The sequence below is a fragment of the Diplotaxodon limnothrissa genome, linkage group LG11 (assembly GCF_057381915.1).
Source record: "Diplotaxodon limnothrissa isolate DT_005_m linkage group LG11, D_limnothrissa_male_GT1.1, whole genome shotgun sequence".
NCBI lineage: Eukaryota > Metazoa > Chordata > Actinopteri > Cichliformes > Cichlidae > Diplotaxodon > Diplotaxodon limnothrissa.
Genome location: NC_140606.1, coordinates 15,907,226 through 15,933,104, shown reverse-complemented (window position 1 = coordinate 15,933,104; position 25,879 = coordinate 15,907,226). Strand labels below are relative to the sequence as shown.

The window sequence follows — 25,879 nt, the reverse complement described above, 5'->3', positions numbered from 1 at the left end:
TGTTGGCATGTGTGTTTGTTATGTGCTGACAAAGATTTAGGGACTCTTCTGTCTGTTCCTGGAAGCTGGAGTCTCTCTATTAACAAGGTTAATGATCTTCATATGGAACCAGCCAACACTGGTTACAGTAACATAGCAGTTTACAGTAATATGGGGGTGGACTATTTCTCATAAATACTCTGGCTGCAGCTCCTGCCTGTTCTGGTACGAGATCACAGACTCTGGTTCCAGCTGAGTCGTTCTGAGCCCTCCCTCAAAAAACAAAAGTTGTGTGGAAACGTTCTGAGCTTGAAATCCTAGATGTGCCATAAATCCAGGTACCTTGTGAGGCAGCTGGATTCTCATGAGATCTGCAAGATTACGTCTTGCCCAGTGTGTAGCATATGTGCTTGTGAGTGAACCACAGTTGAGTTCCCTGGCATTCACGGCGGTGGTTTTGTTTTGTTTTTCTTTTTTGTCTTTTTTTTCTTTTATTTTTTTGTCTTTTTTTGGTGTGACGACAGTCAAAAAGGAAACAAGCTGGACTGGTGTATACTGCGCTCTAGCATCAGCTATAGCAGAGTTTCTCTGTTTTTGTAATAGACAAACAAAAAAGTTTCTTTCCCTTAACTGGTTTTGAAAGAAGTTGAATTTATCGTCTGTTTTCACTGATACATTTTATCTAATTAGTTTTAAATTATAAAAAAAATGTTTTGTTTTATTTATTTATTTTTTTGGTCTGGCTTTTTCAAAACTGTTCCAGACACTGCTTGCCAAGCTCATCAGGTATCAAACACACCTTGGTAAATCATCGGTCATGCGGTTAAAAAGATTAATGTCTCACGAGGACTTTGAGTTTCAGATTAAATTGCTAACTGTGCAAACATTTTGTCTGTATGTTAGTAAAGCAGGCGTATTGGGTAAATATTCGAAACCACTTTATTATAGTGGGTGACTCACTCTGCATGTGAATGTTTTTGATGTTTTTTGTTTTAAAATACACATATTAAATTAAATATTCTATGCAGAGTGTAAAGTGCGGTCTTGGGGAATGTGGAGAGGAACTGGAGTTGTTACAAACCAACAGTTTCCACTAACATTGAAGCAGAGCTGCGGTGATCTGATGTGTTGTTTGTGCCGAGCATTGTAACAAGCAATGATTTAATAAAGCAGCAAAAGATGAAAGCCTGACTGATTATTAGACTTGTTTGTATTTTATTTTAATTTTATTTTTTATTATTAGACTTTTAAGGCATAGACCAATATTTGGTGGTGTGTGGTTTTTTTGTTTTTTTTTGTTTTTTTTTTCTCCTCTCCAATATTCAGATACATCTGGCAGCATTTAGTTTTTCCCAACACAGCTGGACATAAACTGGGCTGGGGTTGTCTTTGTAGGAGAGGAAATTGTTGAATGCCTCAGGTGGACAAACTCTATTTCCACACCCATAACATGGTTGAAGGGTCGTCTTTACTTTTAATCTTTTAAATTGTAATTTACCGACTGTAATTGCTGCTGTGATTCATTAGCAAATGGCTAATTACCAGCTGATGATATTGGCCCTATGATAAATCAGTCTGGCTCCTATTACTGTTGTTCTGTATATGACAACTCCAAGCTAACGTTTTGTTTACATCTTTCACGCGCTGTGTAAACATTTAATTTCATCATGAAGTGTTTGTCTTGTGAGACTGGTTTGATTTTAATTATGAGAGATCTGTTTGCCAGTCATAATTGAAGGTTAGCATGACGTGCTGAATCTCTGCTATACATATACTGAGACTGTAATAAACCTTGAACATACCCATAAAGATAAACAGCCCCCCCCACAAAAAAAAGACCAACAGGACCTTTTGCAGGTTTTTTACGGATCACCAAACTTTTACAAAGAAGAGCAACTATGGAAAATTTAACTCCTTTTGTGTGTTTACGGTGTACACACTTTTGTAAACATGCAAACGCGCTATGCATCCGTCCATGCATACGGGTATATTTGTTTTTTAGATACATGTGTGGCTGCATTCACAAACGCCTCTTACTCTTTGTGAGTTCTGTAAACTATTTACAGCACTGGCACTGTCTATCCATTGTTGATAGCAATGGAAAGTATGTCTCATTGGAAATTTGATTCAGCACCTTTCCACTAAAAACTCTCCCATGGAGCAATCTCATCTCACACCAGTGCCTAATAAGGGGGTCCAGTTTCGGAGACGATGGCACCACTTTCTTGTGGTATAGTGGTTCAGATCCATAAAGAAGAAAGTGAGTTGTTTAGGTTTGACATGTAGGATGGTGAGCATGTAAATTATTGCACCTACTTTCTACTTTATCATTTAAACCATATGTGCCCTGTTGTGTGCCTTTTTTCTTCTTTCTGCCCTTTCTTCTGTCTTTGACATTGTCTTTGTGTACTCATCTGCATGTCTTCCAAATACTAAATTAAAGCAGCCAGTCTGCTGTGGAGAAGTTTCTGTTTAGTTTACAGAATTTTCCGACCTCCAGGCGTTTTCTGACAGACTCATACTTCTGTCTTTCTGGTCCTCCTTACTTCAGCCCTTGGCCTCCGTGCATGAGGATGTAGTGCAGGGCTGTCAGGAATCATTGGCCACGCAGTTTGACACAGCCATATGATTCGCAATTACCCACCCAGCCCCCAAAAGCCACCCCATCCCAACCCATTCCCGTTTTCCTCCACTTAATTCTCAGCTCTCCTTTCACAGGCTTGTTTTTTTTGTTTTTTTGTTTTTTTTTTAACTGTACACTGTGAAATACATGGGCTAGTGTTTTCTTTTGTTTTGTGTTTTTATTTTATTTTTAATGAACAGAGATCAAATACAGTGTTCGTGTAAAGCTTTAGTCAGTGATGGTGCATGAGAATCATTAAAATAGGTTATTTCAAGAGCTTCTGGATGATCAACAAAGCTGAACTATCTAGTTTTTTTTTTTTTTTTTGTACACTGCAAAAACTCAAAATCTTACCAAGTATATTTGTCTTATTTCTAGTCAAAATTATCTCATTACACTTAAAATAAGACACAATCAGCTACAGGGCAACATTTCAGTAAGCTAAAGGAACTTGTTTCAAGACAGTGAATCTTGAAACTAGAGAAAAACTAGAGATTTTTCACTTGTTCCACTGGCAGATTTTTTTCACTTAATACAAGATATTTTAGCTTAAAATAAGTGAAAAATCTGCCAGTGGAACAAGTGAAAAATCTCTAGTTTTTCTCTAGTTTCAAGATTCACTGTCTTGAAACAAGTTCCTTTAGCTTACTGAAATGTTGCCCTGTAGCTGATTGTGTCTTATTTTAAGTGTAATGAGATAATTTTGACTAGAAATAAGACAAATATACTTGGTAAGATTTTGAGTTTTTGCAGTGTAAGATCACTGACACTTAACTACTGTGGCATGTTTAAAAGCGTGCATAGGTACTGTACATTGTATTACTGCCAACATGCTTTTTATTTTAGGCAGTTCTCCGGCTACATACATGTACCCATTGTGAACCATGTAGGACAGCATGTATTCTTGTGTTATGGGAAATCCTCTAAGAAACAACAGTAGTGTAGTCATTGCTTGGTGGATGCTGTGCTTCCATAGTTGTCCCATTCATTCTGGAGTAAAAAGCAGTGATATGGTCACTGGATAGCCAGATTTTGTTGGCTTCAGCATACCCTGTATGTCCTGTAGCCCTTTACTCCACATTATGGCAGGCTTCTCTTGTCTGTTTCACTATCATCCCAATGGGGGGGGTGTTAAACTGCATCTGTCCTTTTCTCTCTGTCATCATCTCTTGTTAGGTCTTTACTCCAAGCTTTTAGTCATCCAAAGATCCACTTGGTCTTAGCTTGGCCCTAGTACTTCCAAGTGTGTCCTGTGACAGTTAAGTTCTGTAGATGAATACTCATTTGCACATGATGATATGACAAACCCAAAATAGCTCATAGTGCCAGACAAGCTGGGGAAGATTGGTTGACACTAATAATGTGCAAATGGGCTGTTGGTTTTCAGTGTCATCATCATGTCCAGTTGAGCAAGTCGGATTAAATAAAATTGTAATTGCTGTGTTTTTTAGGCAGATTTAAGAAAACTGACAGTCTAAAATTTCATCAGTGTTCTAGCATGAACGAACACTGGCTATTCTTCAGATATAATATGTTCAGTGTTATAAAAGTATTGCATCTGATTATGTGTTTTCTGAAAGATAACAGAGCCTTGCATGTAAAATCACCATCTCTATGCAAATATTGCATCTGGAAATACAGGCCACTGACTAACACTGGCCTCACAGCCCATTGCTAGTTTCAGTCATTATGCAAATGTGCTTTTTAAAAGTTTTACAGTCAGTTGAGACGGCACAAGTCACTTGGAACGAGTGAGGAAATGTTTCTCCCACTGAAAACGCTACGTCCAGATGAATAGAGACAACTTTTTTTTTTTTTGGGACCTTGCTACATGCTTTTATTTGCCTTTTGCCTTTTTCCTTTAGAGATGCCTTCATGGCATAGTTTCAGAAAAGTTTTGCAAACATTCCTCAAATATATTACTCCACATTGGCATCATGACATCACAAAGTTCTTGCAGATGTGTTATCTAAACATCTGCGATGTGACTCTCCCATTCCACCACATCCCAGAGGTGCTGGGATCTGGTGACTGTGGAGGGATAAAGTCATTGCCATATGCAAGAAATCCTTTTGAGATGATCTGACAAATTGCATTATCCTGCTGGAAGCAGGATTCGGCAACTGGAACGGGTGTTGTCAGCAACAGTACTCGGGTAAACAATGCTCAGTTGATAAGTCCATGAAAACATCCCCCACACTGTTACCCTTTCCTGTTATTTATGCCAAATTTGGACCCAACTTCCTGTATCTCAAGGCTGATCAGGACAGGCAAAGCTTCTTCACTCTTCTGTTGTCTAAATTTGGTGATCATTGAATTTTAGCCTCAGTTTTCTGTTCTTAGCTGATGACCTGAAGTGGACTTTGGTTATAACTAGTAGTTATTTTAGTTGCTGTTGCCACCGGTTGAGGCATCCTGGCCTCCTTCTTTCCTCTGACCACCTGCTTGTTCCAGAGAACTGCCATTGGATATTTTCCCTCTGACCATTTTTTGTAAACGCTAGAAACGGTTGTGTGGGAAATCCCAGCAGATCAGCAGTTTCTAAAATACTCAGACAGCCCATCTGGCACTAAAAACAAGTTACTAAAATCACATAAATTCTGATGCTCAGTTTGTGCATGTCAAGTCATCTTAAAAGTTCAAAATTCACACATTTTATTTAATTTTTTGATTGTTTGTTTTCAAAATAGTGATTAAAGAAGCTTCAAAATAATGGAGACTATAATAATATGTAATAGTTTTACAAGGTGTACTGTTTATTCCACGTATAAATGGATTGTCATTTTAATAAAACTCAGAATTCTTAGACGTCCGTTCTGTTGGTTGGAGGAGGAAAATAAACATAACAGTATTTAACCAGAAACAGCTGATGTATAAATAAAGGACATCAATCCATCCCACCTCTCAGCACTCAAACAAGGCATTCCCTGGCTGTTGCTTTCATGAATGTTGAAAATGCTCCAGGTCAAAGGGCAGATTTTTCCATTGTAAACTCAGAATGGAATGCTGCTGATGCCCAAACTGTTGGCCTTAATGTGTGGGAACATCTGTGGCTGCGCGCAGCTGTGCGTGTGTGTGTGCGCGCATGTATGCAAAAGTAGAGGTCTGTTGGCGAGGAGGGTCGTTTTTGTGTATTTGCACGTTTCTAACGCACGTACGGCTGTCTTTACGATAGGGGATCTGTAGGTTTGTGAGTGCTCGACAGTACGTTTATGTGCGCGCATTCCCGTGTTCTGCAAGCCACACTGTGCAGAGATCAAAGGTGACGCAGCGCCAGAAATCTGCTGGCTCACTCTTCCAGCTGCCAGCCTTGCTTTTAAGTGGATCTTAAAGTAAAACATGGAAAACACACACATACAGACACTTGTTGTATTCTGCAATCACTGGCGAGTTACATTTATACATTTGTGGTGTACGTGTGTGTGATTTGTACTGTTTATGTCTTTGTGATTATTTGTAACTCAGACTGGATGTTTTATTGTGCGTGTGTATAGACATGTGTGTTTGATGCATGTCTGCCTGTTGGCCTCATTATTCCTAACATTATATCTAGCCCTGAGCTCAAAGTGATGCTTTTTGTGGCAGGAGTAAAAATAAAATGCAAGGAGCAGTAACCCTTTGTGAGAACTCGTATGCTGACTTTCTTATTATTATATCTGTGAAATGTAATGATTAACCCAAGTAATCAAAGAGTTTTGCAGTTTATTTTTTTTAATTTTCTGCTTTGCTGATGTAATCGACTGCATTAAAACATATCCCAATAGCTCTCATATTAACCTCCTGTATGGGCGTGGCAAAGTAAATGTAATGTTCAATGGTAGGATTATCTTTTAAAGAAGGAACCTGAAAAGGCAGAAGTACCAAACAGACACTTGGGTACACTTCTGAAAATGTAGAGCAACCCAATGAGACATTTGTCCTGCAAATTCTGTGTGTATACACAATGAATTAAGTGAGTGGATTTGCAGTATTCAGTGCTGCAAAATACAAATTGTTTGGCACCCGCTGAACAAATACAACCTGGAGGGGAGCCAGCCAGGTTGCGGTCGAGTCTGGAACATCTCGTGTGTCAGCACCGCATTTATCCCGAGCCACTAAATGGAAACATGTCTCGGCCTGCTAGTGCCACACATGGATGAACGGGCACAAATGTACACACACAGCCTGTTTAATACACTGGCATGATTAGTTGGAGTACAAACAATAATTGGGACTCGGAACAGAGCAGCTCATCTTATTTCACAGCTGTATTAATATCAAGGGAAATGCTTAGAAAATAAAATGACCCACCATAATAAAGACCTCCTGAGATGAACTTGGTTTGTGGAAAAATGCAAATGCTTTACAAGTCTTGATCCAGCCCTCGTTTATTAATATTATGCTTCCAGCTAGACTCATGTGATCATTACTTCTCAAAGTCATTCAAAGTTTTTCTTTGGACACTGGTGTTTTCTGTCCAATCATTATGGCTGCCCATTTTCACTTAACACTGCTGACCTATGAATCATTAAAGCATAAAAAATTAACTCGTAATTAATCCCCAATTCTAGAGATGAACCAGTGTTGTCTGCATACACACAACTTGGGGAAAGAACCACATTTAAATTGTATCTTTAGGCACATTATTACTAGCAGCCTGTCACACATTTGTTTCATTTCTTTAGTTGAATCTATGGGAGAAAAAACATCCAGTTTGACAGGGATCAAGTTGTTGCTCTTTTGCACAAACAAGGTGATTTCCAAACTGAAAACCTGACAAATCTTTGTATTGTTTGAATTGTATAATACAATTTGAGGAAACTGGACAAGTCAAAAACGACAGAAGCGGCAGGCCTAAAAAAACAAACCCCAAACCATCTACAGCAGGTGGACAGCTTCTTAAAGTAATTTCTTTCAGAACTACGAAAAAATCCAACAAAGACCTGATATTTGTTGAAGCATTGTTGTTATAAATACTTAAAATAATCCCATATCAGCCATGGTGCTGCAGTATGATTAAAAGCACATAAAGTAGAGCAATAAAGATTAAACTGGAGGTTCGAGATAAAGTGTTTTAAGTACTTTTATTTTGAAGTTCAAGAGAAAGCGAGCAAGAACATGTTCGTTCTTGAGTAAGCCTAAGAATGAAGCTAGACTATCGCTAAACCGGAAGAGACCTCCAAGTAAATACTGATCCCTTTTCATCCCAGCATCCCTACTGTTTCATCAAAGACTTATGTTTTAGTGACGGATTTAGGAGGCATTTACTTTTTGGTGAGATTTGGTCCTTCCTTGGGGTTTTGGAAGAAAGCTCCAAGCGTTGCATATAATTGAGTTGTTTTTACTACCTCTCAGTGTTAATTTTAACTGAATAATTTGTCTTTTAATGGGAGCATGGTGAGACCACCCAGGCACTGGAGGATGATACACCTTTAAGGGTCCATCTTTCACTCCTTGTCCCCGAAGCAGTGTAAGATTAGAAGCCACATTTCTCCCAGCTAAAAGGGCAGGATCATATTACTCCCACAACTAATGGGAATCCCTGATACTGTTTGCTTTCTGCTCTGTTTCTCAGTCTATACGTGATGGTCTGTGTCAAATATGTGTGAGAATACTTTCATTCATCAGATTATGATAACAGCTTAACGTGTAGTGCATGAAGCTTAACTAAGTATTTTTACATCATCAGGCCTTTTCTAGCACAAGGTTTTCAGGGAATGTTTTTCTTTCTTTCTTCTTCTTGCACACATATTTCAAGGTGTATGTACATGTGTATGTATACACATGTCCGTTTGTTTATATCCGTGCGTCGCACATAGACAGCTGTGTGTTGCTGCCTGTAGGCATTTTATCTGGCTGAAGCTGAACAGAGCTGTTGGACTCATGTAGGTCATGAAGACTGCATTTCCCTCTCTCCTAGCCTTCCCCCGTTCGCTCGCGCTCTCCCTCTCTGTCTCTGACTGGGGAAAGTAGGACAGATCAGATTTCAGAAACTGCTGCTGTGGAAAGGCAAAAAAAGGAGAGAAGCGACAGGAGTATGAGGGAGGAAGAAATTAAAAGCTGCTAAGAGGGATAATTTAAGTATTGTTAAAGGGTTTTTTTCAGTTATTTATTACATGAATTTGTTGCTAAGTTATGCTTTTAGTGTAAAAAATGAAACCATTTATCTCCCTAGATTGCAACAGACTGTTTGGATGTTTACAGACGGTGGTTAGCACTGTTGCCTCACAGCAAGGAGATCTTGAGTTCAATTCCACCATCAGGCCGGGGTCTTTCTGTGTGGAGTTTGCATGTTCTCCCATGTTTGTGTGGGTTCTCCCCGGGTACTCCGGCTTCCTCCCTCTGTCCAAAGACATGCACTTAGTGGGGTTAGGTTAACTGGAAACACTAAATTGCCCATAGGTGTGAATGCGGGAGTGAATGTGAGTGAATGGTTGTCTTTGTCTGTGTGTTGGCCCTGTGACAGACTGGCAGCCTGTCCAGGGTGTGCCCTACCTGTCGCCCTATGACAGCTAGGATAGGCTCCAGCGCTCCCTGTGACCCTGAAAAAGATAAGCGGAAGCGAATGGATGATTGAATGCCACTAGAACTGCTTTCCAAATCGAGGAGACGGCTCTTAAGTAAAAAATAAATGGCATGGAAAAGCCAGTTATGTTCTTTTGTTTGTTTGGTTTTTTTTTTACCTATAAGCATCCCTTGGAAGCTTTAACTTGGAAAAATGTAGACGATAGGGAAAATGACAAAAAGAAGGGAAACGCTGAAATCAACCAGCCTTCAGACCAACTTTTTTCCCCCATTGCTTAAAGACTCTGATCCAAGAAACTTAAGAGACGAGTGCTCGACTCAAAAAGCTGGCAATGGGATTTGTGTCAGCAATGAGAGAGAGAGAGAGAGAGAATGTGACAGACAGACACTGTGATCTTGATGTCTCCAGAGAAAACTCCCATTATTGAGGACAGTTTGTACAGAACGGAGGCACATGCTGTGATTCCTCTGAATGGGAAATCGTTGTTTGTACTTGCCTGTTATGCTATTAGTCTCTTTGTTTTTTCTTCAATCAATCATGCTACAGAGACCTGTAGCTTCCTCTCCCTTCTGTAGCGTAAAAATGTAGTTAGATTTTATAAAATTGTATGAAATGCAAATGAGAGGAATACACTCACGTCAGCTGGTCGTTTCAACTTTCTTCAGGGTCACAGTTCAACACTGTCACTGCTTGCCATACAACAAGTGGACCATTCTTGGTTTAGTGCCAAAATCATACTAATGATATCATCCTTTGTTCATCCAATTCCACCACCCCCTCATCTTGCCCTCCTGCTGTAATTGGACAGTGTGTCCAAATCAGCAGTGGTCTGAAAGCACATTTGCTCCCCAGGGTTTGATGGCAATCAGCCCTGGTGCACAATTAAGCATTTACTGCCACTTCTAATCCTGTTGGTAAAATATTTGACTCCATGCGGGGTGTTTCTCAGCAGGTAGTCACAGTAAATAGGGGGACTCCGTTCTTGCATCGTGGTAACCCAGTCTAGATGGCCTTCACTAAAGCGTGTTGCCATAAACTGTGCATGTTCAACCAATTTTTAATAGTGTGCCACTAAAATTCAAATGAACATTAGTAAATTGCATGGATTTTTACATTTTGGGTAAGCATAGTTTCCTCTAGTTTTCTTATCAACTTTTTTGGCATTAAAAATACACAAAATAACTGACTACGCTGTAGCTGTATTTCGGCAGTGGCTTTCTTTTGTAGCACGTACTGAATGAACAGTTCTGTCTTAAGTTTACGAGAGACAGAAGTAATGTAACGGCTAGCTTCGAACAAGACCCACGCTTTAAAAAAAAAAAAAAGATTACACATACCAAATAAACACACTTTTAATACATGTTAAATTCAGTCACGTTAATTACTTCTGTTACCGTGACCACATTTTATTGCCACTCCTGTAAACTCGTATTATTGTGTTTCTGTGGTTTAAAAATAATGCATTTAAAAACCGGGGCTGTGAGTTTTCCATTTAAAAGAAACAATTTGCTTTTAGAAAAGCAAGACTATAACAATGGGGTTTGTGACAAATAGTCAAATTACAGTAATTGTAATTTTACTTGACACATTTATCAAGTTCATTTAACTTGGCTGCTTTTATAACCCACTAAACTTGAATATGACTTTGACCTAACTAATAAAGTGCAGATGGGGTCTGAGGTGCTTTTAAAATGGCAACTAACACTTTAGTTGAAGTCAAAATATAACGTACCTTCCCTCTACCTTCATATTCCTAATATTAATTTCCTGTGGCTGTTAAATACTGTTTCTTATCCAAATGTCTGACCTAAATTTTTGCTACATGGCCTGCTTTGCTAATTAAATTTGACTCAGTTCGGTTCTGGAATCCTCCAAGCTTTAACTTTGGGTCTAAATGGGTGTTAAGACTCCATTGTTTACAGACAGAGCAGGCTCTGTGGGCTAACTAACTGCCCAATATAGCGTGTATAGTCTTCTTCCTGGCTGCACAGTGGCAGAGATGGCAGCTTGCCACCATACTTAAATGTGTACAGTTACTGTGCACTGTTTCCTTCTTTGCTTCTCTCTATACATCAGTCCTCTTCATCATCTTTTTTCCTCTGTCTGTCTCTTGTCCAGTAAACCTTTTTTTTATTCTTGCCTTCTGGACTTTGTCCTATCCTGGCTCTGCTAAGCCCAGATAGGCCCTTTTATATCTTGGGTCTTAATTTGATGCTGTAATTGGATGGTGAGGGACCACTCACTATCCTTTCTTAGTGAGTCAGCAGAGTATTCTTGGCTAATGCCTCCCACTTATGCTGACTACAGGCATTGACCAGGGATGGCCAATTGTCCCAGGCTCATTCAGGTTTTTGTGCCTCCATCTCATCATCCAGACGTCAGTTTCCAGGAGCGCCCTGGACCACACACAGCCCTGCATTACAGTCAGAGGGGCTTTATAAGGCGTACTTGTTAATGGGAATATGGAACTAGGGTGGGTCGTGTGAGCCAAATCAGCCTATCAATGGCTACAGTTCTTCTCTGGCAACATGAAGGGCTTTTGTAAAACAGAGATGGCAGTTATACAGACGGGTGGCAATTAAAAGAAAAACCTGAACCCTTGACCCTTTGCTGGTAGTTTTTGTCCACTTGTGTGCTTAGAGGGAAAGGCCACTGAAAATCACTTTGAAGTTGACTTGACCTTTAAGAAAGCCTTTTATCAGTCTTCAGAGCTCAACCTGTAGAAACACATGTGGGATATTAGACCTACATCAAAGAAAATAACAGTCGGCACCATCATCAACATGACACAGCAAGGCATATTGAAGCTATTCTGGTGACCTAAAGCCTTACTAAGGCAATACATTCAAATGTTTGCATCAGCATTGTTGCGTCTTCACCAGGGTGTGGGGGGATATCCACACTAACTTGCACCAGGTGTTAGGGCTGCACGATTTTGCATAAAATGAGAATCACGATTTTTTTGGCTTAGAATTGAGATCACGATTCTCTCACGATTTTCTTTTCCAGTATAAATATTTATTGCACTTATTAACTGCACATCAACTTCGTAACAGTTGAGACTGAACATAAAAACAATAAATAAACATAAAACAACAAATGTCTCACGTTTTGTTGTTGCCGCAAAATGTTGTACTGCTTGAAATTCCGTCTCCACCGTTGCTCGGCGCTGCGTGTATAGAGCAGGTAGTGCAACAATAGAAAAATAGTTGCGGGACGGCACTGTGTAGCGTTTGTCTAGGGTGTTGATCATTTTCCTAAATCCCTCGTTTTGCACAGTGTTGATGGGAGCCATATCTTTGGTCAGGTGATAAGTGATAGCCTCCGTAATTTCTTTGTGCCTGTGGGAGTTCGACGTGTATAGGGAAGCGCTGTATAAGGTTCCCGTTATTGATGTTTGGGTGGTTGACCGGGACGGATTTTCTCCTGTCACTTTCTCGTCATCCCTGACGTGTTCTCCGTTGTTTTTTCCCTGCTAATTTTAGCATCACACGGCACAGCTTCTGTACCACGTGGTATAAGGCTCCGCCCTTGTCATTTGTTGAGCAGGAAGAGTGAGCGCTTGTTTTCTTGCAGATTACGTCCCGGATCAAAATGCCGGGACGTCGTCATCGTCTTTTTTTTTTTTTTTTTTTTTTTTTTTTTTTTTTAAATCGTTGTCATTTGGAAATGAGATCGCACATAAGTATGAATCGAGATCGCGATTTTCTAACGATTAATCGTGCAGCCCTACCAGGTGTACAAATTCCCACTGACAAAGTGGTTTTGCATGGTTTCAAATCCATTGGATGTTGAATTTAAGTGCAGGAGTTTTTAATAGTCAGTGTTCGCTTGCAACACCTGCAACATCCACAAATGATAATACATGGACCCCTTCCAAAATTACAAAGATAAAACTATTTAAAATATGCATAGTTAAAAATGCCATAGTTAGGTAGCTCATGTAATCCAGAAGGTTGAGATCATATTAGTAATGACAAAGAATAATTGAGACATTTTATTTCTAATTCATCACTTATCTTTGATTACAGTGAATTAAATATGGATGTTGTTAGCGTCGTCCCCACTTTCCCTCCTACTGTTTTATGAACACTGACTCCTCTCCTATGGCACAGCTGTCATCCAGCCTGCCATCTTTTTTACCTTCTAACAAAACTTCCTGTATGTGTTGGATCTTAATGTGTGCAGGCTTGTGTGCCAAATGGCTAATAGTCTTTAGTAACTCCTGTCTGATGTAATAGCTTGTAATGTGTACGTAATACCAGTGGAACTATTTATAGAGCTGCAGCCAATTCTCAGAGATTGATGTGAGTGTGCGTGTTGGCTGCAGGGCATGCACACACATGCTTGTGTACATATTTCAGCTTTGCTTTGACCCAACTGTATTTCTCCAATTTGTGTCTAGCTGTATCTTTGGAGAATTCTGCATGTATGTTTGTGCAGATACTGTAATATACAAAAAAAATGGGTCGGTGTATATGAAGATGCATATATGAACACATCTGGTTCCGGTCTGTCTGGATTGTGTATATGTGTGTTGCTAGAAGCTTTCAGTCTCTCTTTGGGGGATTGCATCACGGGGCAGCTATCAGACCTGAGTCATCACAGAGGTTGAGAGGCCCTCTGAAAGCTTTCCTTCCTCTTTTCTACTATATGCACAAATTTCTTTTGGTCATACAGTTGTATGTTGTTTTTATGAACACTAAGGTATGACAGAAAAGGAAAATTTACTTTCAAACCAAGCCACACACTCTCGTAGCTCATTGGTGTATTCCTGACTGTTTTAACAGTGAAACATGTCCATGTGTTGGTTCTTTAGTAACATAAAAACAGATGCTTTTCCAACAATAAGTCATGCTGTTCTTGCAGATGCTGGTTATTATTTTCAGTAGTTAATCCCAGTTTTAGCTTCATCATGTGTCTAGAAAGCAACACAGGCTCAAATATAGACATGCATTCACTTGAATTTTTTAGGTGGTGCTGACGGTTTTACGATGTCTTAACTTGACAAGGTCAAAGTCTATTAATGCCGTTAGTAATCAATCAATCATGATCACTAACTGGAAGTTTCTCTATGCCAGGTAAGGGTTTGTTGGACAGCACTCAATGGACTGACCAATACTCGGAACAATGGGAACGCCCAAAAACCTTAAAGTTTGAGTGAAACTTAGAGCTGCCCACATCATAAAGACAAATGCTTTTTGGTGAAGTTTTCTGGTCAGACTAGACAAAGACTGAGCCATATGGCGACAATGACAAAAGGTATGTTTGGAGGAGTAAATGTGAGGCTTTCAAACCTAAAAACACTGTACTGACTGTTAAGCGTGGTGGAAGCATCATGTTCTGGGCCTGTTTTGACACTAATGGAATTGCAAAAAGTAGATGGAATCATAATTATTCAACTTTACTTTACATCAGCAGGTAGATGGTCGAAACCTTGACACTACTGGTTTTTCCAACAAGACAACAATCTCAACACTCAACATTAGGCTTCTTGAGTAGTTTTCTCAAAAGCTGATTTCAACCCTGTTGCAAAATTTGTGGACTGTACTTAAAAGCCAGGAAACCAACCAATTTAAATTAACTCAATTCTGCCAAGAAGAGTGTCCAAATATCAAGCCAGAATTATGCTATGAGTTTGTTGATGGTTACTAAACTTACTAAGCGATTTTAACATAATATTAGTGGAGGTCTATGGTATGTACAACTTTGACCCTGTGTGGATTAGAGAAAATGCCATCAGTCTAGTAACTGGTGATTTCTGGTTGATTTGCGTGTGTGTGTGTGTGTGTGTGTGTGTACCAGAGTACCACCAGCCATGCATGGTTTCAAAAAATATTTGTTTACTTGGCAGTTTTGTTCAGTTTTAGAGTGATCTTAATAAAACAGGTGCACAGTCATAGAATGTAAATTGGCAAAGATGGTGATACAATGCTTTTAAATGGTTAGTGCAAAGGAGTTCTAATTTACCAAAAGAAGAGCACTTTTGTTGACCCTCACAGCCCTAATGTGCAAGGTTTAAAAAAAAAAAAAAAAAAAAAAAAAAAAACCAACAACAAAACAAACTCGCTACTAAACAGTTTGATTAAATCACATGTATGATGCGTGCAGCCTTCCTGGGACTTTCCTTGCTTGCCAACAAACTGTGACGTATGCATGGGAGTGTGTCCTGGTCTCAGTGAGGGTGAATGCAGTGACAGTGAGGGGGTGTGTGGGAACAGCTGTGCAGGCTAGAGACGGTTAACAATAGAGAGCTTTCATACTACACATTCTGCTGCAGCGTGTCACCAGACAGTCTTTCTTTCTCACTTCCCTCTGCTTCCCACTCGTTTTCCTTCACATCTCACATCCGTCTGTCTCTTTCTCCCTATCCCACACACACTCCCACATACTTGCCACTGCCCATGTTCAATCATACACTTCTCCCTTGCTCGCTCACTCTCCCCCTGTCTCCCCTCTCTCCCAGCCTTACTCTTTCCCGCTCTCTCCCCAAAGTTTCCCGCTACCACTTTAACCACTATTTCCTCCTTTCTTCCGAGGAACTGTGCTCATTTTGTCATCACACCTCACCCACACATGTATAAGCACACGCATCCTGCTTTTCCCAGAAGAAGTAAGGGGGGGGGAAGGGGAAGTTACTTCAAGGATAAGGTAAAGCTCCTCTTGCCTTTCCCAGACGGGGTGTGTCAAAGCTTTTGTCTGTCTGATGCTATATTAAATATCAGAGTTGAAAGGAGCGGTGTGATGTGATGTGTGTGTGTGTGTGTGTGTGTGTGTGTGTGTGTGTGCATGTGTGCAGAAGTCTCTAGCTTTTTTGTTCTTTAGAGAGAAAGAATGTTGGCACAAAGCGAGCCACTACGGGAGAAGTAGGAGGTTGGAGTGCTGAAGTGCCAGCCCAGGTCTGTTTCATTTCATTTGCACTGTAATGAGTCTTGTTACTGCTGTAAGCTGGGAGTTAAAAGTTAAGCCACATAAAGGGAGGAATGCAGGTAAGAAGGGAGGGAAGGTGAACACAAAAGAAGGAAAAACGGACAAGCCTCCGAACGTTCACCTAAAAACTTGCGAACATTTTGGAACGAGAGGAGCAATAAAGAGAAACTTTTTTGGGGGGGGGGGGGTTGTTGTCTTTGTCCTCTTCACTGTGCCGCACTCTTTCCAAACGTGCCCCCTCTTGCATCGAGCTCTGAAAAGAAACTTAAGCACAGATCGTCAAGAGGTCTGAAAAAGTTGGCTGTGTTTGTGCATGACTGTGCGTATGTGTGTCTACTTGAGTGCCTCGGAGGGAGCGTGTGTGTGTGTTGTGTGCGCGCCTAGGTCTGTGTGGGAATGATTACATCAGCCTGCTGCAGCTTTATGATTGGTTAGTGAGCGTGTGGTTTGATTCAGTGTGCCTCAGAGCCCATGGCTGAGGCTGTAACCCTTTGTGAGGGAGAGAGAGAGACAGAGCATAGTTGTCAGACTCAACCGGCACTGGAAGCACTCTACTGTACCATCCGATTGCCGACTGCTTCAGTGTCTTCGTCCTGTGCGCTGTATACATACCGGCATTAGGTCACACAGACAGTTTGTTCTTTTCCTTTCCTTTCCTTTTTTTTTTTTCCTCCTTTTTTCTTTTTTGGAGACTGCAGTCTACAGATAGACTTGAGGACTAGCCTCATGACAGGTAGCACAACTGTCAGCTGTTGGCATTCAAATTGGTACCTTTCTTTCTGGAGGACACAGGGCGACAGAACAGCGAGGTTTTCTGTCTTATTGACTATATTGGAGTGAGTGCGCTTATGTGAGTGTTTGGGGGAGCCGATTCATTCCGAAAATGCCTTCGTGTTCCCCGGACTGCTGCCTATTGCGGGCCGTGGAGGTAAGACCCCTCTTCCTGTGTCTCATTTCTCTTTTCGCCTCCCTCTCCTCTTTTTACAATTTAAGACATTTTCTCTTTGAAGTACTTTCACGTTAAACCTGAGGCAGGAAATGTAATGTGTAAATACTGTTAAGGCCGAAGACATTTTTCTTTTTTTTTTTTCCCTTTTCCAAGATGTGAGCAGAGCAAAAGGATCCAAATACGTCAGCACCCTTGAAAAGGGGTATATGCTCCATTGCGTTTCATCTTAAACATCTTTGATGGGCAGAGTGCCTTAGGCCTGGCTTGTGCAAACTGTGATGCTATAAGCTGGGTATTTGCTCAGGAAGAGAACAGAATTTCTTTGTCATGATATTATGTGGGAGGCATGCATACATGTGAAAGCTTAGCCTACACAGGAATCCAGCCTACTAAGGGCTGCATTTGTCTGTAGGTTAAGTAGGTTGCTCTAGTTTCTCTGGGGGCCATTAGAAATGTATCAAGTAAATGTTAACACATGTTGTCCTGTTTATTAAAAAAATGGCTCTGGGAACTTGGACTGTCAAAATCCCCTGGATTATGTGGTGGAATAAAAGGCTTATCCACAGTATAGATGTAGTGCTACTAATGCTAATATTAGACGCCTGGATAGTGATGGTAGGCTCTCACACAGATGGGATATTAGAGGAAGGTTTTAGCTGTTCAGCACCTCATGCATTATTGCTGTACAGCAATATATAGAAAGATCAGTGGAGTAGATGTGTTTACATTTTATGCAGAGGTGTAACAGCGCTCCAAATTTGTTTGTCCTTTTTGTTTCGTACAAAATAAAAACAAATTCCACCTCAACCATCTCCAAATATTACAACCTTCCCCAAACGAGCATGCTTTTAATAGAAATATGGGTTTTATTGATATTATTTATTTTTGAGCTGGCTAGAGTACTATTACCAACGTTCATGATGCTACTGTGTGAAATGCGTTATTAAAGAAAGTAAACAATTTAACAACAGTCAGTTCGAGTTAAGACAGTTTTGTTTGAGGTTAAGCTGGAAAGCACAGTGTTCGTATTCCTCATCTTTTATATACTGTAACTTAAAACTGTGCTTACTTCTCTTTGAGCTGTGTTCAGTACGTACCCATTTGGACCGGCTTTGTGTTCACAAGAGCGGACACTTGTTATGCACTGGAGTGTATTTGCTTTTGTATTACATCGACAAGTTGCTATAAGAAAATCTCATCTGTTATTTCTAACGCCACAATTACCGTATAGTTTTGAATGTCTGTTCTTTTCTATTGTGTGCCGTAATTACAAGGCTGCGTATGCTATAGTGCATAAGGTGCTATATGAGAAACCGTATTGCAGTGTTTGAGGAAAATTGCTGGCTTCACCCACCTATTAGACTCTAGTATTCAAAAAAAGGATTTGTGTAAAAGTCACGATGGGTTTACTGTAAAAGTTTCTTCTCACTTTTTTTTAGTATTTCGTTTGTCAGACTACCTTCATGTGATTTCTGTTCACTCAAACTGAAACCTTGGATTTCTTGTCACAGATTGTGAAGATCTTCAGTGAAGACGGCATGGGTAAAGTTGTGGAGATCCCAGCCAACATGACAGCCAGGGACCTGTGCCAGCTCCTGGTTTATAAAAGCCATTGTGTGGATGACAACAGTTGGGCACTTGTTGAACACCACCCACTGCTAGGGCTAGGTAAGGAACAGAGCTGTAGAAGCCTGAAAACATTCTCAGTCTCATACACAGACACACATACCCGTGAGCACACATGAACAGGCACATTTTCCCACACAGAAACCCATGGGCTCATGGGTGGGCTCAGACTTGCAATTCAATCACTGAGTTACAGGTGCATTGATATTTATGCATGCATGCCCGTATACTTGGCTGGACAGTTGAGGCGCTGATTCTTACCCAGGCGTGTATTCAAGCATGAGTGCATGCTAGAAAGCATATGCATGCATGAAGCCAAAAATTCCATTGATCTTATCCAGTATCACGCAGTGGCTGTGTGGAAAGTTGCAGTAGCCGATAGGAGGGTTATTTTAGTACTGACAGGTTAATTATTTTCACATTCAATAGAGAAGAGACAAAAGATTATTTGGGGAAGAAATATCTAAAAGAAAGCTCAAAACCGAGCAGTTAAATGAGAGCAAAAGACAGTCTAATCTCCATGTGTGCACGATTACATTAAAATCAATATCTTGAGGTTCTTTTAGTATGCTTTTGATTGTTGTTTAATTTTTGAGAAAGTAGTTCCAGTGCAGAGTAATTATATTGGACGTCCTGATATTTTTAACTCTGGCAGACTGATTTAAGATCAAATAAAAACAATACAAAACAATCATAATGGGAATGGACAAAGAATCCAGGACACTTCCACCTGTCATTATGAGCCCTGATCTATTTGTTGGGAAATATTTTGACCTAAAATGTGATTACAGTTGATACGGTTTGAGAGGTTGGTGGTTATGTGTTAGCAGATGGAGTTGTTTAAAGCTTTTGTTACTAGACCTGCTATTGTAACTGATGGAGAGGTGAAGCCAATGAGTGCACCAGATGCTGACCTGATGGGGATGATTTTGCTGCTCATTAGTAGGGACATGTGTAGTGTGTTATACTATATGTTCTTCTTGTATTTAGAGGTAAACACTGCTGAAGTTATTCAAAAAGGTGGAAAGAAGGTAACGCAGTGCGGCCGACTTGGCTTAACATTTACCCCGATTTGCTAAAAAGTATAAGAATGTGACATTTAGTTTCGAATACTACCAAACTACTAATGTAGCATTATAAAGACACAGCTCTATTTTAACTTGGTGCTGCATTAAGAAGGCCGCAGAGGTTTACATTTATGTCCGGGTGATTTTTGTGCTAGACTCAGCAGTATAAGAGGGGCTTTGGAAGGTTGTGGCCAGCTGACTGTTTAAGAAAAAAGGAAAGAAACCCCCGAGGAGGGGGCAATTATAAAGCACTTATGAGAGACAAGTTGAGCCTGTGCTCTCTGCTCATGTCTGCACAGTTGAACAGATGTGGGAGAGAAGGGGGTGTAATTTTATATAGAGCTGCATGTCTGGAAGTGAAGTGCACAGTAGACAGAAACACGGTTTAACACACAAAAAAAAGACATTTAATTTATGAACCAGTAACTTGTGTCAGTATATTTGTGTAGTTTTATTTATTTTATTTTTTTGTGCTAGCTGTTAATGTTGTCAGGTGAGGAAACTTGGAATAATACGATCTGTTCTCTGCAAGTAAAAGTCCCAAAGCTCTAACCTTACATTTCACCATCTATCATGATCTGCTTACATTTCTCATCACTCCTGCCAGCACCTTGCTGCCAAATACAGTTAAGTTGGCTTATTGTGAGTGACATCATTTTTGGCTGGGAGCCCTTTATTCTGTTCTGGCACACCTGTACTGCAACGCTGTTCTTTTCAGGTCTGGAATTGCTACTTATCATCTCCAGTGTTTAGACGTTTCAGTAAGTGAGACGTCAGCGTGCCGTTTGTTAATGTTATACTTGCTTCACTCCATTTGTATGTGTGTTCTTAAAAAAAAATCAAAGTAAGCTCAGTGTATGCATCACAACACATTTGCTGACACATTTCCATATATGTGGCTCTCGTCAGTATTTTTGAGTAGCTAACAGATGTGCTTAATTGCTTGTCACAGGCCATAATTACATTTGTTTACTTTATTCTCCCTCAAGTATTGATTTTGGGTTGTTTTTTTTTCTTTTTTTTTAATAGCCTTGTGGCCATAAAAGACAAAATTGCATTTGTGATAAATGCAGTTAAGTATTTGATGGAACGTTTTAATATCCAAAACTCGGTTCGGTAGCTGTTTGCTGATATTTAATTGCGTGAGAGGTGCCGGCCACTGTAATATGTGCATTAAATATTTCTTTCATATAGTGAAATTGAATTGTAGCAGTATGTGAGACTCCTGCCTCCATTTGCGTGCGCACCCCCGCTTTATGTCGGGTCAGCACACACGGCATGTGATCCCGAATGTGTGCACATGCAGTTGGACGGTAGACGAGAATAGATGTTTCCGGGAGTCTAGAACAATACAGTGCCTATTCCTGCTGCCCACTCTTGCTGTGCTGCTGAATGGCCCTTTGAGATAAGTAACACTGACCTCTGCTAGTGGGTTTGCAAAGGTTAACAACTATCAGGCGGGGAGGTGGGGCTGCCAGGGTGAGTCACGGTCACGAACATGAGTGACTCATCAGACAGGCAACAGGATTAAACGGAAAGAGAAAGATGAGTCGTGACAGAGTGGAGATTGTGGCCGCGGGGGTAAAGAGGAGGGGGCTCATGGAATGAGATAATAATGTGAGATGAGTTTACTGAAAAATTGCTCTCGAGTATTCCTTTTTTTTACATGAAAGAGTTGTGTCTGATCTGGTGTCTAATGGTCCTCAAAAAGTTTGGTAAGTTCCACTATTTAATTAGATGCACTTGAAAAGGCAGGATGTCTTTAATTTAAGACATGACAGGACTCGGAGGCTGTAACCGTGTGACTCATGTTCCGGTCCAATGTGTCACAATCAGAAACTCTAAATCAGCAGGACCTCTGACTCCACATTCCTTCAAGGACACTTTTAGTTGATTCGCAGATTTAACCATTTATTTAGTAGCACTGAGAGGCACTGGGCACGAACCAATAAAGCACATCTGTAGTTTAGTGATTTATATGGATATATACTACATAGGGAATATATAAACATACATATGCCAGGAATCACTACAGTTTGATGCTGTGAGAAATCCTATTGTGATTCCATTCTAATCTGAGATTCTATTCGGTGCTTAATTGAACTGTCAGATGTACAAATACTTACATTTGTGGGATTAGCATAAAGTATTTGTATATCCCATATAGATGTTGGCACTCAGTGCCCTAAGCAATATTTATGCAAAGTTTAATCAAGATTGGTCCACTCGTCAGCGACAGAGATGGGGAACATACGGACATATGTACATTGCAATTATTATAATGACATCCTGTCCTTTTTTATCTTGGGAAAAGATGAGATGACATCATACTGCTTCTATGTTTTGTTTTTGTTTTTTTTTAATTTAGACCAAATGACTGCGATTGATTCCTTTCTGGCTCTGCTGTGTAGTAGTAGTAAACACGGTTACTTCTAATTGTAAAAGATTCCTGGTTTGAGCACGGAAGGAGACGCAAACTCACAAGCTAGCTAGTGTACTCCTCATGCCGGTGCCAAGCCTGTACAAATGGGAGGGTTTCATTAGGAAGGGCATCCGGCGTAAAATCTGTGCCAAATTAAACATCCACCGTGGCAATCTCCTGGGAAATAAGGGAGCAGCCGAAAGTACCCCACTGAGTTTTTGTTTGTTTTTTTTTTCTCCCCCCTTTAAGTTTAATTTCTGGTTTACAAGAAATGTTGATGACTAATATTTCTCTTGTTTAATTATTTAAGTTTGGTGCGAGGGTGTTTGTGAGATGTTGAAGATGTTTTCGGCCAAGCTTGTGAAATTAGCTTGACTTTCTCTTCCCGTCTCCTCTCAGAGCGCTGTCTAGAAGACCATGAGCTGGTGGTTCAGGTCCAGGCCTCCATGAACAGCGACGGTAGATTCCTCTTCAGGAAGAACTATGCCAAATATGAATTCTTCAGAAACCCCCTGGTAATAATTTTTCCTGACACACTTCTTTACTTGCCACGTCACTCGTGACGGCATCTTGTTGAAATACAGAGCCTGTAAAAACAGCAAATTTGAGCCAACTTAACCTTGCAGATTATTTCATAATTACAGCAGACTGCAATAATGAAAGTAGTCACCTGTGCTTCTGTCACAAAATCTGACACTATAATTATCGTCACAGTATCTGTAATTCTGCCTCTCTCTCTCCACACCTTCTTTGAACAGACGTTTTTCCCAGAGCACATGGTCGCGTGGTGCCAGGAAACTAATCATGCAATTCTACCATCTCAGCTCCTTCAGGTACGTACAGCTCACACACGCTGCAGTCTCGCTGCTCTTCTTAACACGCAAACAGTTTCATTTTCAGAGTCAGCACCTGCTACATACATACTGTACAATCAAGCTGGCATACCTCACCTCTGACCCTTAGACAGTGTGTCTCGTCAGAGCCTGCAGTAATAACTAGTGTTGATCCCCTGTTGACACGACTGTCTCGGCGCACACCACAGGTCCGGCTCTTGTGATGGATGGAATTAAGCCATCAGAAATAGAACGCAGAGTTTCGGATCTACCCTTGTGCGGTTGGGAATTTTTATTTATTTATTTATTTTTATTTTATTTTTTTTATTGATTGAAATACGAGCAAAACACAGCTGAATTGAATTTTTTTAACAGTGTCTTTTAAAATGTACAGACAGCGGAATGAATGATGGGGCAAAAAATAAAATATCTTCTAAAACATTTACCTTTTTAATGTTGTGGGAGGTTTGGGGTGGGGGCAGGTTGTGGACTGGAGGATTATGATGGTAATTCGGTGAGCCGCTTTTGTGAAGGAGGCTGGTCGGATATATTAAGATGCTTTTTTTGTCAAAGCTGTAGTAGCAACCAAAATGAAAAAACTTGATAGGTTTGCTGAAGTTTTTTAGTGGACTTTCTCTAATGTAGTTACAAATATGTGCTGTCGTTTTAATTTGCAGTGGGTGTGTCCAGTGGCTTCTGCTTAGTGGACAAAATTGTGCCTGTCAGTATCATCATATTCAGAGCTTCAGATCCAACTCGCAGCTGTACATGTTAGGAAATTATTCATGTTTTTATCACAGATGCTGTAAATGGCTGTCAGAAAAGCTGGCTGTCGATACATGTTAGATGTTGAATGATCCTTTCTCCAGACTTCTCACCCTTTAGGAAATCTGTAAGGACTTAGACAGGTTGGGCCGAGGCAGGTTTATATTCGTGGGATTTCCTGTGTATAAATCTCCAAATATCTTTATGTTCATACATCCATCTTCTGAGTGTCTCTGCAATAGGATTTAAACAATTTGCGTAGTTCCATAGTGGAAAATTTTCAAATGGTGACCTTTTGGTTAGAATGACTCGGGCCTCGAGCCATGTGTTCTGTTTTGGGGTTCTAGGTAATTACACTCAGTTTGTTTTTATTAGCCAAGTTGGGATCTGCACCTACCTGTTGTATGTTTTCTCAGTACTGTTTCCACATGTGTGTCATGTGTACTTTTTGGCTTCTCACTAATACTCCCAATATACTCTTTACAAATATCAAAAAAGAGAAAATGTCTGGTAGGAGATTTTTTATTTATTTATTTATTTTTAATATCTTAATGGGATTGGCTGGCGTTCTCCTGCATCATGTAATGGAGCTGTCAGAGTTAAAATCACAAGTGGAATCCATCACTTCAAGGTAGCCACTCACAGAAAGCTTTTAAGTCCGGCTGATCATATAGAAGTTATGCGCACTTATCCTCTGCATAGAGGAGTTAATAACTGGATCGGAATGAGGTGAGCTGGAGTTGTCAGGAATTTCCAGAGCCGGAATTCTTCCAAACACAAGATCTTTGCACTCAATTAGAGTCCTGTGTAAACCAAGGCGCTCTCTAATCCTGAGCTCCTCCAGGTGTTTGCAATATTTGGCATTATGCAAGATGCATGTGAGTAAGTTACTGAAGCGAACGGCCTCCAAGGGACAGCTCTTTGTATTAACGTTCCGTGTGACTGTGCAGAGTTTGGATAATGTTCATGCACGAAGCCTAATGTCAAATTGTTTCCAAAACACTGGGAAACACATGCTTTAAATATTCAAAAGTACTGTGGAACAGTTTGCCTTTACCCGCAAGCCACAGATTCCAGATCAGCTTCAGTAACTTGACTTGCAGTTCACGGTGAAATGCTTTCCTAAAACATGGAAACCACAAACACCCAATTCTTCAAACACCTATAAGACAAGTTAGGCTTCCCTGTAGAAATGCACGATTTTCATTTTAAAGCCACAAAACACAACAGGACACAGTTTTAATGGAGTTTTTCTTTTGAGTTTAACAGACATATCTTTTCCAAGCAGTATTAGTAAATTATGCATATACTGTTCTCTTATTTTTTGTAATTAAATGTACAAATGTCACTATCAGGATTGTGACAGCCTTTGAGTTTTCACACATTGTCACAATGAGCCTCCTGTCTTTGATACCCCTACAGATGGTGCCAGCTTTCTGCCTGTGGTAGTGACAGGGGGTTCAAAGGCTTCAGATGTAATCTGGCTCCTTTTTACAAAAGAAATGACAGAGGGAATAAATTGTTATTTATTTGCATTTTCCTGCTCCCTGTTTTAGAACTTCCTAGCCACCAACAGCTGTCCAGAAATCCAGGGGCATCTGTACATGAAGGACGTGGGAAGGAAATCATGGAAGAAGGTTTACATGTTTCTGCGGCGCTCAGGGCTCTACTGTTCTACAAAAGGAACCTCAAAGGTAACGGCGGCTCGCTCCATTCATCTCAGACGCGAAATACAGTCCACCTTAAATGTAATCTCCTTGAAAGAAACTCCGTATTATTGACGGCCGAGTTGCACACGCCTCTGTCTGTTCGTGTGCCTCCGGGCTGTCTCCTCTCTGATATTTTGATTTATTAATTTCTGTCTCCAGGAGCCCAGACATCTACAGTTACTAGCAGACCTTGAGGACAGCAACATCTTCACTGTCATCACAGGCAAGAAGCAGCACGGCGCACCCACAGACTACGGCTTCTGCATCAAGGTGAGACGCAAGTGAGATGAAACAGATTTTATCTAATTAAATATTATGAGCTGAGTATGATTCATATCCTGTGCCGTTTCTTGTCTCAGTGGAACTGGTTTATCAGCGCAGCAACTTTTTTTTTTTTCCCTCCCTGTGATTTATGAGTTATAAACTCAGATGAACTGTCTTTGGTTTTGTTGTTCATATCATCTTTCTCTC

At 40.3% G+C, this 25,879-nt stretch overlaps 1 protein-coding gene across 2 annotated transcripts in view; it reads left to right on the top strand.

Annotated features, from left to right (window-relative positions):
• Positions 1-25,879, top strand: part of grb10b (growth factor receptor-bound protein 10b) — a 77,202-nt gene that overhangs the window by 48,572 nt on the left and 2,751 nt on the right. For both annotated transcript variants that reach the window (XM_085366260.1, XM_085366259.1), the window contains exons 6-10: positions 18,498-18,654; positions 22,501-22,616; positions 22,860-22,934; positions 25,256-25,393; positions 25,568-25,678. In XM_085366260.1, coding sequence (XP_085222386.1) covers positions 18,498-18,654; positions 22,501-22,616; positions 22,860-22,934; positions 25,256-25,393; positions 25,568-25,678 — 597 coding nt within the window. The remainder of the gene's footprint in view (positions 1-18,497; positions 18,655-22,500; positions 22,617-22,859; positions 22,935-25,255; positions 25,394-25,567; positions 25,679-25,879) is intronic.